This window comes from Carcharodon carcharias, chromosome 7 (genome assembly GCF_017639515.1).
Source record: "Carcharodon carcharias isolate sCarCar2 chromosome 7, sCarCar2.pri, whole genome shotgun sequence".
Taxonomy (NCBI): domain Eukaryota; kingdom Metazoa; phylum Chordata; class Chondrichthyes; order Lamniformes; family Lamnidae; genus Carcharodon; species Carcharodon carcharias.
Window position 1 is genome coordinate 146,492,983 of NC_054473.1, and position 18,750 is coordinate 146,511,732.

General features: G+C 39.3%; 1 protein-coding gene across 2 annotated transcripts in view; it reads left to right on the plus strand.

Moving 5' to 3' along the window:
• itfg1 (integrin alpha FG-GAP repeat containing 1) overlaps nt 1-18,750 on the plus strand; it is a 292,356-nt gene that overhangs the window by 265,885 nt on the left and 7,721 nt on the right. For both annotated transcript variants that reach the window (XM_041192254.1, XM_041192255.1), the window contains 3 exons: nt 2,262-2,386; nt 3,633-3,715; nt 18,078-18,195. In XM_041192254.1, the coding sequence (XP_041048188.1) occupies nt 2,262-2,386; nt 3,633-3,715; nt 18,078-18,195 (326 nt within the window). The remainder of the gene's footprint in view (nt 1-2,261; nt 2,387-3,632; nt 3,716-18,077; nt 18,196-18,750) is intronic.

Below are 18,750 nucleotides of genomic sequence, written 5' to 3' on the forward strand. Positions count from 1 at the left end.
TGGTACGGCAAGCTGCCTTATTTATTTATATGCAAGCAGTTGCTGCAGACATGCCGATAACCATCCCTCAACAACCATATCTATACTTGAATGGCAAAAAGATTCTATTAGTCAGGCATAAAATATATGGTTGGTTTATCCCTTTAAAACCAGGCAATTTTTTTGTAATTTGTTCAGCATTCAAATCTTAATAAATGCAAACAATTTTATTGTGTTGCATTAAGAAAAATTAAATTCAAATGTTGAGTATTTACATAGTACATTGTAATAGTTTCATAAGACCTTGGGTCCATCTAGCCCACATTTGATATTATTTTGCTCAGTAGAGCCGAATACCACAATTTAGCAGTTGATGATGAAATATGTTGCAAGATGGCTTATAAAATAGAAATGATCTATGAGAAATAACTGAAAGCATAGTCAGAATAATTTCAGGTTTGATGCATTCAGGGATAAGAAGCTAATCATGAGGAGGCTGTTGGTTGAGCAGGGTAGGATGCAGTTGGTGGTGCAGGTTGGATGGACTGGAGTTTGTTTAGATGGAATTTTAGAGATTGACGAGGAGGGTTGTGGATAAGATCAGCAGTTACAAAAGCCTTAGTTACGGCATTCAGAGTGGATGAAGTAAGGAAAGAGAGTAATAGGTTACTGTTGGCAACGTGAGACCTGTGCATTATGCACTGCAGGCACTACACCCTGTAAAGCAGTATAAGCACACTTAAAGAATCTTCCAGTCAAAAGTTATTCTAAAAGAAAATAGCATTTTCTACTATATGCTACATAGATTTATGTAACCTGTTTAATTATTTCCAAATTTAAAGAGGAAATTAATTAAATAGTTTACTTTCTGTTAGCTAGATAATGGACCCAGATTTTGATCTTAGCAACGATTGAACAGTGCAGGATAGCCATACACTTGTACTTGGCCACAGCATTTCTGTGAGATTTTGCATTGGAACTCACTATCGATCGTAAAGTGACACAGCATCAATTCTGTAAGTGATTCGGGAGCTGTTGTGACACCTTAACCAATCAGATTGAAGAATTGCAAATTACTAGCATCGTCTAAACAGAAAGGGTTCGTTAGGATATTTAATTCCTTTTCAAATCAAGTACAGAGAGTGAAATAAGAAAGGGGAAAGATAGGCGGAATTAAGTGATAAGAAATGTAAAGAAAAACTAGGAAAAATAATATTCTATCATTTTAAATTCTCAACAATAATTAAGATAATGAAAGAATGAGACTTGTCACTTGTTAAAGTTAATTTTCAGTGCCTGAGAGATTGTTTGGCAGTAATTAAGACTTATTATGCCATTAAAAATGTACTTAAACTGGAATGGCCAAACCTTAACATTTTCTGGTGAGCTTAATAAGTATCTATCAACTGCAACTTCACACACATTCACATATTTCAATTCCAAGGCTCTTGACAAAATACTGTCAGAACCAAGCTTCTGGAGGAGAGGACAACGCAGACAGCAACTTTTCTGATTTCCCCATTTAGCTGTGGTCATCGGAGTTTGCTGTTCAACTTACACTGTAACAAAGCTGGGCACTGTTAGCCTCACCATTATTTCCACAGCAAAATCTGGCCCATTATTTTTTGCATGCATTTGGTTTTAAAATGTTTCATAAAATAATCCCACACAGTTGCAGGACCTGGGTTTAATAAAAATGAAGCATTTATGAACATTAAACATTATAGTATTGGCTTCTTTCAGACATTTGACCACTGGTAATGCACCTACATTGGCCTTGAGCAAGGAAAGTGTACAATCTCTGATTGCATGCAGTTGCTACCGCTAAACCAATATCAATGTGTGCATTTTGACATGTGGTAGGATTTTAATCTTATCTAGTTTAGATAAAGGCAGAAAATAGAGCAAAGGGTTCTTACAATATCAAGAAAGTCAACTAGTATGTCAATCTTTACCTCTATTCTGCACCAAATTCTGCCTATACTGCTAAATGGCACAGAATAGTGGTAAGAGTTGATCTATCTGCTAATTTTCTCTCTCATTAAATGAAGTTTTCCCTTTCCTTATCACTATTCTGGGCATACAACAGTTCCCAATCATAAAATATGACCCAAAAAGAAATAAAGGGAAAACTTTGTTTAGAAAGGAAGTATGATAAAACTTTTCATGTTAAGAGTATATGAAATTGAATCTCATAATTAGACATTTTTAAATTTCATGTCAACCAACTATCCATGCCTTGTTGCATTTTAATTTTTTTGATTAATCTGATCTTTCTGCAGCGGGACAACTCAGCCAGTCAGCACATTTTGCTCTACAGCTGCCCTATGTGGTCCTTGGCTTAGGACGTAGTGCAAACTTCCTTGACCATCTCTATGTTGGCATTCCTCGTCCTCAAGGAGAAAAGGTAATAATACGGCAGTGTTTCTGTGTGAATCAATATATGAAAATATGTTTCAATCTATTTTAAGTTTAGTACAGATTTCAAATTTGTTTAAGTAGTTTCAAATATTCTTAATGCAAAGTGCTAAAATTAAAAACAAAAATGGAGTGTCTATTGACACCACAAAGTCAGCCAGTGAGTTGCATTATTTCAGCTAATGAGCTGGAGATGGGGCAGAACTTACAGTGGGCAGGGTCTATTTAAACAGCTTCTATGAAATACAGCAAACAGAACTTGTGGCCAAAACTACAGCAAGGTCTCCTAATAAAAGCAGGATTATTTCTCCAACAGAATACAGTGAGTGAAGGATAATTACATGATACAAATTGAGTATAAAATCAACTGAAGTCACTTAGAGCAGTGCAGCCTCCAGGCGCAATTGACAATAGCCAATCATTATCACTCCAGTCATGACTTGCAACGTCACTATATGCAACCTTGCGGAAAAAAACTTTATTGCGTAGATTCTTAAGTAGTTAAATTTTAAAAGTTATTCACATTTTTCTTAGGTTCCCTTCCACCATGCATCATTCTAGATTGAGAAAACTGGTTCTTTTTCCAAACCTTTGCTAATTCTGAAAATGAAGATTGTGCAGAGTTATGGGGAAAAGGCGGGTAATGGCACTAGGTGAATTTCTCATTTGGACACAATGGACCGATTGGCCTCCTTTCATGCTGTAACAATGCTGAGAGTTCCACTCTAACTAGCTTTTTGGAAACTCACAACAGTATGGTGGGTTATTTTTCTATCCCTCTGTACAGGAAACAACTCAGTATATTTGGGCTAAAATTGGATGTCACTGTACTGCAAGGCAAATTGAGCTGTTTAAGTATTTTCCATTTTTTCAATCTCTGCTAATCTATAAGAGAATAGTAAAGTAACTAATTGATGTTTAACTTTTATTTAGGAATATTTAGCATGTAATGTTTGTTAGCACCTTCTCCTTCAAACTCCTCCCAAAGTATCCACATTTTGTCCTTTATCTTACAAAGTGATGGTAATTGTTCTGATTCCTGGGGACATAAGAATTTGCAATGTTGGCTTTGCCTGTTTATTTTAATGAATACTAAAAAATTGTTTCTAAATCTTCTGCCTGTAAGGACTGCTGTGTAAATACAAGTTGTGCTCTTAAATAATCTCTTCTCATTTGAATGAATAACTGCATTTTTGATGAATATTTCTGCCTAATTATTTTTTTTTCTCTAATAGTCTATAAGAAAACAAGAATGGACTGCTATTATTCCAAATTCTCAACTTATAGTAATTCCATATCCTCATAACTCACCAAAAAGGTAACATTTGCAAAACAATTTTATATCCCTCCAGGTCTATTCCTGGAATACGGTTAACACAAGTGTTTAAAAATGCCAGCCAGCTTTTGTTCCCAGAAAGTCAGGCCATTCCTCCCAATATCTGTGTATGTCACTTTACAACCAGTGTGTGATTCTTCAGGTGTAAATGATATATAGCAGTTGTAACAAACTAAAGAAATATTGGAAGAATACTTGAGTTTTCAGACCATAAGTGACTTACTATCTGGAATGGTAATATCTAGCAGCTACCATTGTCTGATTTAGCAGTCTTTGGTTTGGTTTGTGGATCTTTCTGAATACTGAACAGCCTATTCCTCTTAAGTTTATGCACAGCTGGCCATATTATTTTAAAAGCTTCCCAAGAATGCACAATTCAGTCAAGCCCACTCTTTATATCGAATGGGAAATAATGTCAAGTAAACTAAAAGCATTTATGTTAATTGTGATTTATTCTCTAAATGTACCCAAAAACAAGATGCTATATTCTAATTTAAAATATTATAATTTATATGTGTATAGTGGACAGGATTTTGCTTGAGCAGGGCATATCCCAGCATGCCCTGTTAGACTTGTTTGTGCACATTTAGCTTTTAACACTTTTTGTTAACCAAGTTGCAACAATTGCAAGCTGATGACTTTCATTGGAATTGAAAGCTAAACGGTAACAGCTGTGGTTAACTGATCTATTTAAAAGTCACCTCTTAGACTCTAGTTTGCTTTTCCAAACTAAATATTGGCATGAATTTAGTGGCAAAAGTAACAGTGAGGCTATCAGCACTCATCATGATGGATTTGTCCTTTATTATTCGTTCATTGGATGTGGGAATCGTTGAAGCAAGTTCAGGAATTATTATCTATCCCTATTGCCCTTGAAAAGGTGATCGTGAGTTGTTTTCTTGAATCCCTGCAGTCTTTGTGGAGCTGGTGCACTCACAGTGATGTTACAGATAACATCTTCCAGTGACTGCAATTGCGCAGTTAATGCGGAAATCAGGAAACTGCTGTCCAAGTTTCCTTGTTCCTCTAGAAGCTGCATTGTGGTACCTTACTGAGAGTCGGCATTTAAATACATGAACAGTGTGATGTTGCGATACTTATCCACTAAACACTGCAGAAAGGAAATTAGGGCTTATCCATTCAAGTGTGGGAGCATTTTTAATGGTGTGGTAAATTTAGGGTGTCATTCCTTCAGATTAGATGTTGGAGATTTTTAAAAGAATATTCATTAACTGCTTTTTCTTTCAGAATCTTTATCTCTTTAACCCCATCATTTTTTTTCCTCTCTTGATTTCACTTTCTGTACATGGAATTAAATGTTCTAACTTACACTTCTTGGTTTAGACTCTACATGCCTCAGGAAAATTGCTTGCACTCTTTACACAGGTCCAGACCCTCTATAGAAGGCTGCTGCCCTGTTTCAATTATTTAATAACCATAAATCACACCATAAAAGCACACAGGAAATTTTAATCTAATGAACAGTGAACATCGTTCTTTTCTCGCTGAAGATCAGGGCTATTATTGTTGCCACTTAAGGAATGTATATGGAGAGCTAAAGTTTCTTCAGGATCTGTAAATGCTGACTGAGTAGCAATGAAATAGCAAAGGGACTTATCAAGTGTGAAATGAAATAGAAAAACACACAGGAAACAAAATAAATGTGTAAGCAAGGAACTGGAGCAATGCATTATGATAACGAATAGACCTCGCAAATAAAAGAATTGAGGAAATGAGTAATGAATAAAGCACTAAGAAAATTCTAAGTTAGAACATACAAAATATATACTCTTCTACACGCTATCCTTCCTAAAATGGGATGCTGATTTCTATAGGTTTAATTTCTTTTATTTGCTTTTATACACTGCATTTCTACTTGTTATGATCCTGGACCAGACGCACACCCTAAAAGTTCTTGGTATGTTCTGCTTAGGGACCAGTAACTTTTTGTTTAAAGTAGACAAAATTTGAGATTCAAGACACTTGCTAACACTTTGAACAAACAAAAATAAACTTTACCACACAAGATCAGAAAGATAAAAGAATTTACTATTTCTATCTTATATTCTGTCATTCAGGGTTAATATGAGGTAAATATGAATTAACAAGCAAACTGGGGTTGAATATACCACGCTGCATAGTAAATGGAAGATGCAACCAAGATAGATTCCACGGATTTCTCAACAACCCACCCAGATATAATAAACACCGAGTCAACCAATCTTGTTGAAACTCCATCTCTCTCACAAGGGATCCCAGTCTTCACCTTCAAAGATCTTGCCTCGGAATTCTCTCCAAAAGTTGGTCCAACCCAGCCTCACCAATGGCACAGCTTGCAGGATTTCAATCTCATCTCCTGAGACTCCATTCACCTGGATTCCTGAGTCCACACTCACCAACCAACTCACAAGCACAACCTCTGCTCTTCAGCCAGATAGTGCAGAATACTATTGCTCCAAAGGGGTATCTTTGCCCCAATGGCCCAAGAGAGTCACCAACCTTCTGGTGCCTTTTTAGATCTTCAGTACATCTCCTGAGTCATCTGCCAACTGCAGCCCTTTTTTACCTTGGAGCTTGTTTCTCAACTTCTCTCTCCCTCTTTTCAACTGGGACCACTCCCTGTCACCCCTCCCTTTCCCCTGCCTGGGACCCACTTTGGGACCTCTCCCTGTCTGGGACTTCCTTCCGATTTGACACTCTGCTCCAGGTCAAGCAATCTGTGGGTTTCGTGCTGTTTCCTTTTTGTGCAGTTGAACTGAGCCTGTCCTTGGCCCAAAGAACTTTAGAATGCTGGATTGCACGTGCGCTGCCCATTCCTGGTCTGCACATGCACAGAAACTTCCGAGGAATGCTGGGAGTTGTAGTCCCCAGCCCCCCATGTAACATCTTTTTTCTTTGGGAGAAAGGAAACTTCATTATAGTGAAGATTTCTTTACAGTGTCTTTATAACTTCTTTACAAGAAATACTTAACATCATAACAAATAGCTTATTACATACTGTACAAAAAACCTTTTAATTTTTCCCACAATTATACATATATTATAAAGTTACAAAGGCTTAACCAAAACAAAAGCCATTGCATGCAACAAATAGGATTAGCAAGATTTAAACATCATGGGATTATCATGACTCGGAACCTGCCTTTTCTCTTACATCCTTGCCTTAAACCCTGGACAGAACATCAACAATACATCACAATAACAATTATAGAGTTTTTCCCCTAATCTTTTCATGGAAAACAAAAGGCAGTGAAAGGTGCATTAAAGTTTTCTGTAGAAACATCTCAACCAGCTTGCATTTCTATTTTGTTACATGGATTTTCTGCCTTTCTGGTGTAACTGCACACCAATACTTGGCAGCCTTCCTCTCTTCAGATATGTTACATATTAGCCATGCTATATGATGCAAATGACTTTTGCATAGGTTTGTCAACTTTAACACTGAAGAACTTGGGGTTTTTCTTACTCTTCTCTGTTGAAGGAAACATGCTTCCAATTGGTCTTTTATGTTGCTGTAGAAACCAGCTTCAAAATTATCTTCACTTACTTCTTCCTAACAGATTTTGTTGTTTCATGGTTTTGACCGCCACCGGAGGAATAAACCTGCAACAAGGGCGTTTTCTCTCTTTACTCAAATGATTTTCTAGCTTATTCAAGAGATGTGCCACAGCCTTCTGCACATGTTCTTATTCTTCTTATTGTCACTTGAAAAATGGAATCTCCAAATCCACTTCTTTCACAATTTCATCCAAATATTTGTTTACTCTTTTACTTTCCAATTATTTTCCAGGTTTATTAATCTTTTCACAGAATGTTACTGCGCATGAGGAGGCCATTCATATCTGCACCAGCTCTCCGAATGAGCAATTCCCTTAGTGCATTTCTCCTACCTTCTCCCCATAACCCTGCACATTCATTCTTTTCGGATAACAGTCTAATTCTATGTTGAATGCTTTGATTGGACTTGCCTCCACCGCACTCGCAGGCAGTGCATTCCAGACCTTAACCACTTGCTAAGTTTTTTCTCATGTTGCTTTTACTACTTCTGCCAGTTACTTTAAATCTGTGCCCTCTCATTCTCAATCCTTTCACAAGTGGGAACAGTTTCTCCCTTTCTACTCTGTCCTGACCCTACTCCGCCCCCACCACCACCACCACCACCACCACCCCCCCTCCCCCACCCCCCACCCACCCACCCACCCATGATTTTGAATGCCTCTATCAGATCTCCTCTCAGCATTCTTTTCTCCAAGCAAAACACTCCAAACTTCTTAAATCTATCTATATAACTGAAGTTCCTCATCCATGGAACCATTCCGGTGAACCTTTTTTGTATACCCTCTCTAATGCCTTCACATCCTTCCTAAAGTGTGGTGCCCAGAACTGGAATCAGTACTCCAGCTGAGGCTGAACTAGTGCCTTATGCAAGTTTATCATAACCTCCTTGCTCTTCTATTCTGTACCCCTATTAATAAAGCCTAGATACTGTATGCTTTTATTAACTGCGCTTTTAACCTGTCCTCCCACTTTCAATGACTTATGTACATTTACATCCAGGCCCCTCTGCTCCTGAAACCCCTTTAGAATTGTGCCGTTTATTTTATATTATCTCTCCATGTTCTTCCTGCCAAAATGAATTGTTTTACATTTTTCCTCATTGATCCTCATCTCCACCTGTCCGCCCATTCCACTAACTTGCCTATGTACTTTTGAAGTTCTACACTATCCTCCTCACTGTTCACAATACTTCCAAGTTTTGTATCATCCCCAAACTTTGAAATTACTTTGATTCAACTCAGCAACTGCTTTGTTGAGTTCAGTTGTCTTTGTTTCAGTCACCTGCAGAACCCTTTTACAAGCTTCACGATTTCATATTTGCATTCAGTTCAATTTGGAATCTTTCCTTCACTTGTCCAACTTGTCTTCCCACTTTTAAAGAACTTTTTTATTATCACTTTTTTATTGTATAACCATTTCATGCAAATGGCTCCCCATTCTTTCTCCCATACCGTAATACTGACTGCTCCTTAGATCCTTTCAATTTATTCGTTAGATCCTCAATCTGTTTCCTAAAATTCTCCTTAGTTGTTTTTAAAGTCTAGATCTGCTGTTCCATACCACACATCTCATCCTGTTTGTTCCCCAGATTCGATTGGAGTTCAAGAACTTCATTGCTTTCACGACGAAGTTCCAATAGTTCATCAGTCTTGGTTTTTAATTCAGCATTCAACCAACTGTTGTGATTCATCAGCAATTTTCCTGTTAAGATGTTTTCCATGATACATAATAGAGACTTCTGATACTTGAAGTTCATCATGTTTTAATTGAAGATCTACCTTTTACAAATTTATCATTTAGATGTTTCAAGTCCTCATTCATGTGCTTTACTTCCTTTGCCCAGCATTCAAGTGTTCTCACCTGTTCTAGTTTCTCATTAGCAAACTCATCTTTGCATGAAATGGTTATACAATAAAAAAGTGATAATAAAAAAGTTCTTTAAAAGTGGGAAGACAAGTTGGACATGAAAGTTGGTTCTTTACATTGATCAGCCTTGATTGCTCATTATCAGCAATAAGCTTCTCGTGTTTGGCCACAGTAATTTTGGGAAGTTTGGCAAGATCAGCTTGATCAAGGAACTGCTGCAACACTATCATCATCATGTTACCATCTACGCTGGCCAAATCATTACCCAATATTAAGGTCTACCACTTCAGTTGGTAAACCAGGAACAATTACCACAGCAACAATTCCATTTACTAAGTCACTTAGTGAATTAACTTTGTGCAAAGGAACAGGTTCATATGTCCCATGAAGACCTCCTATTAATACCTTTTCTTTCATAAAACCATCTGGAACACAAATCATATATCATCAGCCACCATCAATAGCCAAACTGCCCAGTGCCACTTAAAATGTTAATTTGTTTCATCAGAGAGTAAGGGAATACTTCTCCTTTAGAGACAAAACCTCTATAACCTCCAGTCACCTGACTCACGTCAGTATTCAAGGAAGAATCTCCTTGACTATCCTGAGCCACATTCCCCATTCTAGTGGGTTCTGATGAAACACATTTCACTTGTACCATTTTCTTTTCTGGTACAGCCTTTCCTGAAGACTCTTTAAACGTTTCTATTACTACCGTCTATTTATCTTTCAGCTTCCAACAATTGGCTTTGAGATGCCTTGTCTTATGGCAGTGAAAACATACTTGTTTCTTTATACGAGCATACGAATTAGGAGCAGGAGTAGGCCATTCAACCCTTCAAGCCTGCTCCACTATTCAATAAGATCATAGCACATTCCGCCGACCCACAACATATCACTTTTATCCTCTATACTATCATTTCTATTGACTGCTTCTCCCTAAAGCTAGACTCTTTTCTATTCCCCCAACTTCCCTGAGGATTTACAAATGTAGGTCTACTGCCCCCTAGCTGCCTGTGTAATATATCTTGCACACCTGCCAGAACCGCTGTTTCCCATGCCTTAGAAACCTTTTGGTCTTTCAGGTATGACCTAATAGCTATTGGGATGCTGTTTCAAAGTTCATCCATTATTAAAACAGTGGCAATGGTAGAAGTGAAACGTGTTCCATCAGAACCGACTAAAATGAGGAATGTGGCTCAGGATGTTCGAGTAGATTCTTCCTTGAGTATTGCTGAAGTGAATCAGGTGACTGGAGGTTTTAGAGGTTTTGTCTCTAAAGGAAAAGTATTCCCTTACTCTCTGATGAAGCAAATTAACATTTTAAGTGGCACTGGGCAGTTTGGCCATTGATGGTGGCTGATGATATGATTTGTGTTCAAGACAGTTTGATGAAAGAAAAGGTATTAATAGGAAGTATTCATGGGACATATGAACCTGTTCCTTTGTACAAAGTTAATTTACAAAGTGACTTAGTAAATGTAATTGTTGCTGTGGTAATTGTTCCTAGTTTACCAATTGAAGAGGCAAATCTTTATATTGGGTAATGATTTGGCCAGCATAGACAGTAACATGATGATGACAGTGTTGCAGCAGTTCCTTGATCATTCAGTTCCTAAGGGGTACCCTTGCCCCAGTGGCCTGCAGCACAGAGTCACCAACCGTCTGCTGCTGTCTCAGATCCTCAGGGCTTCTCCTGAGCCCTCATGACTTAAAGTTTGCCAACTGTAACCCATTCTCTGCTTGGAGCCTCTTTCTCAGCTCCTCTCTCTTTCTTCTCAATTGGGACTTCTCCCAGCCTTTTGCCTGGGTCTCCCTTTGGGACCTCTCTCTGTCCCCTGTCTGGCACACCCCTTCTGATTATGGTGCTTCTTTGCTCCTGGTCACATGATCCAGGTTTTAGCACCGTTTTCTTCTTGTGCAGACGCATTGGCCTGTCCTTGGCTGGAGGAACTTCAAAATGCCAGATTGCACATGCGCTGCCAGGTCCCAGTTTGCGCACATGCAGAATCTACCTGAGGCATATGGGGAGCCGTAGTTCCCGGCCCACCTCACCCGATGAGAAGGTAAGTCGAATCTTGTAACCTACTTATAAAGCCTAGGGTTCTATGTGGGTTTTTTAACATCCTTACCAACTTGTCTTCCCACTTTTAAAGAACTCTAATTTGTTATCACGTTTTTATTGTATAACCATTTTGTGCAAATTGCTCCCCATTTTTTCTCCCATTCTGTAATATTTTACATTTTTCTGCATTAACTTTCATCGAACATCTGTCTTCCCATTCTACTAATTTGTCCCCCTGAAGTCACGTATGGTTGCCCACCCTCTCACTAAGTTGTAGAAGCTGGATAGCATAATGGGACCAGGACAAAATAACTCAACAATATTAAAGTCAGTGAGTAAATACACTGCATGCTCTGAAGCTGGGACATACAGATCAGGCAACTTGCTGGTTTGCTCTCTGGTTTAGATGTTCTCAAAGAGCTGTGATGGAAGTAGTGTTGGCATCATTGTCCCAAAATTAGAAAGAATAAAAATAATCATCATTTTGTTGATCACAATACAGTGACTCATCTTGAAAGGTTGTAATAGTCTTCCGTGGTCAAGTGTTTGGGGAATGGATGATCCACCAGCACATGAAGCATGGCAATTTAGGAAAAGTAGTGAGGCACTGTCAACAACCAGGGTATTGTACTTCCTCATCAATCAGTACCTTTTAGGGGAGAGAAAAGAAAAGGGGACTTGTGCTATTAGTAATAACTGTTCTTTGCAATTAATAAAGAAGCGCAATGGAATTATGCTTATCCTTTATAAATCACTGATTAGGCCTCAGCTGGAGCATGGTGTCCTATTGTGGGTGCACCAAAAGTATGTCAAGTCCTTGGAAACGGTACAGAGGAGGTTTACTAGAATGCTAAAATTGATGAGTGGCTTTAGTTATATCAGCAACAACTCACTTTTATACAGCACCCTTAACGTGATGAAACGTCCCAAGGTGGCTTTACTGGAGAGTTATAAAGCAAGATTTGACACCAAATCACGTTGTGCAACATTAGGGCAGATGTTCAAAAGCTTGGTCAGAAATGGAGGTTTTAAGGAGCATTTTAAAGGAGGAAAAAGGTTAGCGAGGTGGAGAAGTTTAGGAGTTCCAGAGCTTAGGCCTAAGCAGCTGAAAACATTGCCACCAGTGGTGGAGCAATTAAAAACAGGATGCTCAATAGGGCAGAATTAGAGGAACGCAGATATCCTGGAGGGTTGTGGTACTGGAGAAGATTACAGAGATGGGAAGGAGGGAAGCCATAAAGGGATTTGAAAACCAGGATGAGAAATTTTTAAATCGACACGTTGCTTAACCTGGAGCCAGTATAAGTCAGTGAGTACAGGGGTAATACGTGAGTGGGACTTGGTGCAAATAAGGATGCAACCAACAAAGTTTTGGATGACCCCAAGTTTACAGAGAGTAGAATGTGGTTGCCGGCCAGATGTATATTGGAATAGTCAAGTCTAGAGGTAACAAAAGCATGGGTGAGGGTTTCAGCAGCATGTGAGCTAAGACATGGATGATGCTTCGGAGCTGGAAATAGATGGTCTTAATGATGGCATTGATATGCAGTCCAAATCTCCGGGTCAAATATCACAACAGGGTTGCCACAGAGTTGCCAGAGAGAAGAGTGGAGTTGATAGGTAGGGAACAGAGTTTGTAATGAGAACTGATAGTGGCTTTGGTCTTCCCAATATTTAATTGGAGGAAATTTCTGCTCATCCCATAGTGGGTGTCGGGCAAGCAGTCTGATAATCTAGTGATGGTAAAGGAAGCTAGAGAGGTAGTGGTGGGTAGAGCTCAATGTCATCAATATAAACTGAAAAATGTGCCATGTTTTCTGAACATGATGAGGGGTAGCATGTGGATGAAGAATAGGAGCAAACGGCAGAGGTAACTGTGTGGGAGCATGAGGAGAGGCTATTGCAGGTAATAAACTGACTACAGTTATAATAACTAAGAATAGAACCAGACAAGCGCAGTGCCAGTTAGCTGTATGACAGTGGAGGGGCTTTGGAGGAGGATGATGTGGTTAACCATGTCAAAGGCTGCGGACAAGTCCAGAAAGACACGGAGAGATAATTTACCTTTGTCACAGTCATATAGGCTATAATTTGTGACTTTGTTGAGAACCACTTCACTACTGTGACATGGCAGAAATCTAATTGGAGGGTTTGAACATGGAGTTCTTGGAAAGAGGGGCACAGATTTTGGAGGCGCCAATGCTGTAGTAATAGGGTGTTCAGTGTTGAAAGGGTTAATATGTGGGACCGGAGAAACTACCTAGATGATGATGTTAGATACACATGACTAAGAATCGTGAAGGAGAATGCTCATGACTTAGACCAGTAAACCTGACAAAAAGGTGCCAAAACTGAAGACTTTGGTAAGACAGTTGAAAATCTCGAAAAGAGCTCCATAGAAGACATGGAGGCAGAGAGGCAGAGAAAAAATCAACTATTCAGCTTACTAAGTACTGCACCATAGCACATAGTTGTCCATGAAATATTCTGATCCAGCAAAAACATCAAAGACCTAGAGGCGATCGAGCAAGGGTGAGCAAATTTTGAAAAAGGCTCAAAATCTTCAAGTTAGCGGCAAAAGAAACAGGAAAAATTCCATCTTTAGCCAGCACGGGTTCCAGTGCACCCTCCAGCCCGGATCCAAGGTCAGTGCTATCACATGGCGGCTACAAGGCAGCAATTGGGAAGAAAAAATCGGCTGCTTAAAAACGCTTCCTCAATGGATAGAAAGCAGTGAAGAGAGCTTAATAGTAACTTCCAATGATTAGTTTAAAAATTCTGCGAAGGTTAAGAATGATTACCAAAAAGGGTCAGCGATGGCAGTGTGTATCAGTGAAAAGCTGGTCAGCGCATGAAATTTCCATTACTGCAACAGAAGTTTAAAAAAAAATCAAGGCAAACCTTCTAAAAGCTTAAAGTAGCTATGGATTCCAAATTCACCTTGCCTGGTCTATTTGGGCATATGGAAGGCCAAATCTATCAGAATTGGGCACTATGAAGGAAGAGATTTTTAAGATTCAGAATTGATTCTGGATTGGAAAATAAGTCTGAGGCTGAACAAGTCAATACATTATTGTACTCTTTCAGTGCAATTGCTGATGATATTATAGCAAGACAAGGTATTAATGAAATATGAGACAAATTCAATGAAGTCTTAAAAGTCTTTGATATTTTAATTTAAGAAGTAACAAGGTGTTAGTAAGAGCCAAGTTTAGCAAAAGGGTCCAGAAACTAGGTGAACCAGTAGATGTCTTTATCAATGACCTGTATCAATTGGCTGAAGGTTGCAAATATGGTAGTCTTAAAACTAAGCTGATACTAGACCCCATCATAGTTGGTGTTACTGATGACACCCTATCTGACCTATTGCAATCCAAAGAAGATTAACTTTGGAGAAGGCAGTGCAGTTGGTGAGAAAAACAGAGATCCTTAAACACAATAGAGCCATACTCGGAGAAAACAAGACAAACTGTGGCTCAGAAACCCCCAATAATGGTACAGCTTTTAAAATGTCAAAGGCACTTTGTGGAAAAAGACACCTTATGGAAAGAACTGTAGCTAGTAATACAATGGCTGAGGACAACTGAAACCCAGTTATATGGTCCAGGAGTGATCAAACTACAAGTCATAAGCATGTTGCAAGCAATGCTCCAAAACAAGAGCAAACAGATACTAGAAACATAATACATTATTCGCAATCAGGAATTTTCTCTTGAGCCAAAACGCCTGTGTCGACCTCGACCTCATCAAGACGGCAGAGGATATCAATCAACGGTCATTAATGATACCAAATCTGAGCACCTCAAACTGTCCAACAGCACTGAAGATCTGTATTGGGGCTGATTTTTTAACACACTACACAGAAGCCGATAGTCCAGCTCTTTTCCAGGAAGTTGTCCAGGAGACAGAGAGTAAACCTATTCTCACCGAAGAGGTAACGAACCAATTGGACCAAAGAGCACCTGAGTGCAACCATGATCCTTTATCACTTTGTGAGCCGGTTGAGAAGGTAGAAGATGAATCATAGCTATCATATACACTGTACAATATCACATTCATCCAACAATGGTGATCCCTTTTTAAGTGCATCCAACTGCTTTGTAAGTGCAAGCATACCTATCCATCCACCAAAAGGATGCAAGCAGTCAAACAAGTTCAAAAATTGAGACTGGACTGAACCTGACAATGTCCACCTCTTCCACATTGGACTTTAGTACCACGCTAGGGTTACTGGAATTTGAAGGAAAGCAGGATTTTGATCAAGTGCCTTCCTCACAGTTTCCTATCCTGCTTAAACAATTATTTCCAGTGGCAGCAGTCCAAGAGCTCGCAAACAAGAGGCTACAAGAAGTCATCACTCCAGAAATGAAGAAAGATGGACAAAACCATCAAAAGTAACTAGGGTCAACTCAATAGACAAGGATAGGAAATATATGAAATGTAAAGAGAGGGATAAACCCAAAAAATCCAATCGTGAGAGAGAAACAACAGATTGAGAGAGGTATAACAGCAAGGAGAGGAAAAAGATCAAGTCTAGATCCAAATAAGAGAACTATCCATTTGCATTTGGAAAAAACCAGATCTTGAGAGTCAAACTTTTAATGCACCAGATACCATAATTCTTACCAAAAACCAGCCAAGTCAAAGCAAAGTCCAAAGGAAGACTGACATGAACACGATCAGGGAGAGTCACGAAACCTCCAGATTGATTCAATCTCTGAAATCAGAGACTTGGGGGAGATGAAGTAGTATGTAAATATAAATGTAAAAATTATTTAGACAAAGACTTGGATGGGGAGATATAATATTAGCGTGTTCAGGCTTTGAAGGGTTAAATGTGTGGGTCTGGAGAAACCATACCGCCCACATGATGATGTAAGACACACATGACTAAGAATCAAGAAACAGAATGCTCATGGCTTAGACTGAGTAACACCTAGTCTGTGCATCTCTTTAAAGTTATGTTCATCCAATAAATCAGTTCTTGTTCAGACAAAACTATGCCTTAGCAATCATTCCTTAGCCAGTCACAGCCAACATATAACAAACGCGTTCAAGGACTTTGGAGAGGAAAGGGAGTCAGATATGTGGCTATAATTTGCAAGGATGGTGAGGTTAAGGGCTGCTTTTTATTGTCAAGAGACTAAAGACTCAGGAATTTTTCTCCTTAGAGCAGAGAACGTTGTGAGGAGATTTTATAGATCAAATTATGAAAGATTTGATAATTACTCCCTATTGGCTCTATTTCTGCTTGCAGTAGGATTGGTAACCAGAGCACCCAGATTGAAGACAAGTGGTTAAAAAAAAATTCAGCAGGGAATTTGAAATTTTTCATGCAGCAAATTATGTTCTGGACTGCACTGCCTGAAAGAGTGGTGGAATCAGATGCAGAGTTAACTTTCACAGGAGAATTGGATATGTGGAAACAGCAGGGGAGTGGGACTAATTGGATAGCTCTTACAAAGAGCCAACAAAAGCATAATGGCCTCCTTCTCTAATGTGTGATTCTAATTTTTTTAAATGATACTCATGACAATACATACTACTGTTAAAAAGTAACTTGTAATTTTAAAAGCTTTGGAAAGTATGAAAATAGAGCACAAGTTGTGACAACAGTACATTAAGGACCGTAACTTCCAAGCACCCCTGCATCTGATTTGGGGGTGTGCCCCAAAATGCACTGGGGAACCCCTCTCAAAACTTCAAAGGTAAGGGTTTGCATGGCAGTTGCCCAGAAGTGCAAACTTCCTCTGGGAAATTGCCCTGCTCTGGGAACCATCCAAACACGCAGTTTAAATCACAAACTTCAGATGGTTCTAGCTAAGTTACACAAAAAGTTACTCGGAAAAAGTTAGGAGAATTCAAACCTCTTCTAACTTCTGGGTAACTATTGTAATAACACAGACCGGGATTCCCACCCCCGGATCCAATCCGACTTGATTTCCCCCTCCCAGCAGTACTGGCCCGAAACCCCCCCCACCACCACCACCGCCACCACCACCGCCACCACCAAACCATGCAACCTGACTGGACACCCACATCAGCTTCCCCAACCTCCACAGGCCCTATCTACCTTCCAACCTGACCTGACCGCCCCCCAGACCTCCGATAGCACCCCCTAAACATCTCCCTCCGATGCAGGCACATCCCCCTCCCCTGAGGTCCAATCACAGCCCCACCCCTCCTGATTTCCAAACCCCTCCCCTCCCCTCTGATGTCTGACCCCCATCCCACCTGACCTCCGCTTTCCCACACCCCCAAATCCTATCCACTTAGGCACTTACCTTTTCCCTGGCCTGTCGGTTTCAATCGGACCTTTAAACTTACTTGGTTTATGCCAGCTAGTGCCATAAAAATCAACCTGACTCTGCCTAATCCTTGTGCCCGCCAGTAGTGCTATAATCTACTCTGAAATCTGTGATCTTCTGACTCAGGCCATGTATGCATTCCACTTTCCCTTCACCCCATTATTGGTTACTTGGCTATGGCTGATGGCACTATACTCTAGAATTCCCTCCCTAAACACCTTCATCTCTCTCTCCTTTTTCAATCCCTCCATAAAACTTTTGGTCACCCCTTTTAATCTTTTCTTCTTGGGTCCAGCATCTATTTTGTGTTATAACCTTAGGATATTTTTCTAAGCTAAAGAGGCTGTATAAATGCAATAGATGGCTGAAGGTGTTGTTGAATAGATGATCGGTGAATCCGACGCTGCTTGCCACTCCAAGGAAATTAAAGCCCAAAATTTAAGAACAGTATTGGCATACAATTATTTTTATTTCCCATATAGTTTAAAAATATTATCTCATTGAAATGCTATCTTCATTAATATCATCTTTTTTCTTCTTTTCACAGCTGGAGTGCCAAATTATATCTGACCCCCAGTAATATTGTACTGCTCACAGCCATAGCCTTAATTGGAGTCTGTGTTTTCATTTTGGCTATAATCGGCATTTTACACTGGCAAGAGAAGGTATTTCTTTTGAATTTTCAATTAATGTTGATATCTAATGCACAGGATTGGAGTTTTATACAACAGAGTTAATATTTCAGAAGTATTCAAGATGCCACATTTACAATGAATCAGGAGATTTTATCATGGTCAAATCAATGCACCACAGTTATGTTCATTTACCATAATTACTGTTGATGTTTTAAGTATTTAACAGCACAGGATTGCTAACAATTTACTCTTTTTATTTTGCTGTGTAGCAGCCTTTTTTGGAACTATGCACAAAGTAAATAGCAAGGCTATCGACTCAAGTAAATTTACTGATGTTGCATTAAAAAGGAGGGAGATCCAATGATCGAGTTATAACCTTGTGACCCACAGTCACTTTGATTGCCATTGTCCTAAGATTATGTATCCTCACACTGATTCCATCTATTTTTTCTGGACATTGACTAAGGCTGACCCAGACTGTTTGAAAATTTGATGTCCTAGCCAACCCTAAAATGAGTTTCTGACCTCTCATCCTTTCCATCATGAAGTCTAGCTGCGTCCATCTCTGTATCAACACCCTTTTCC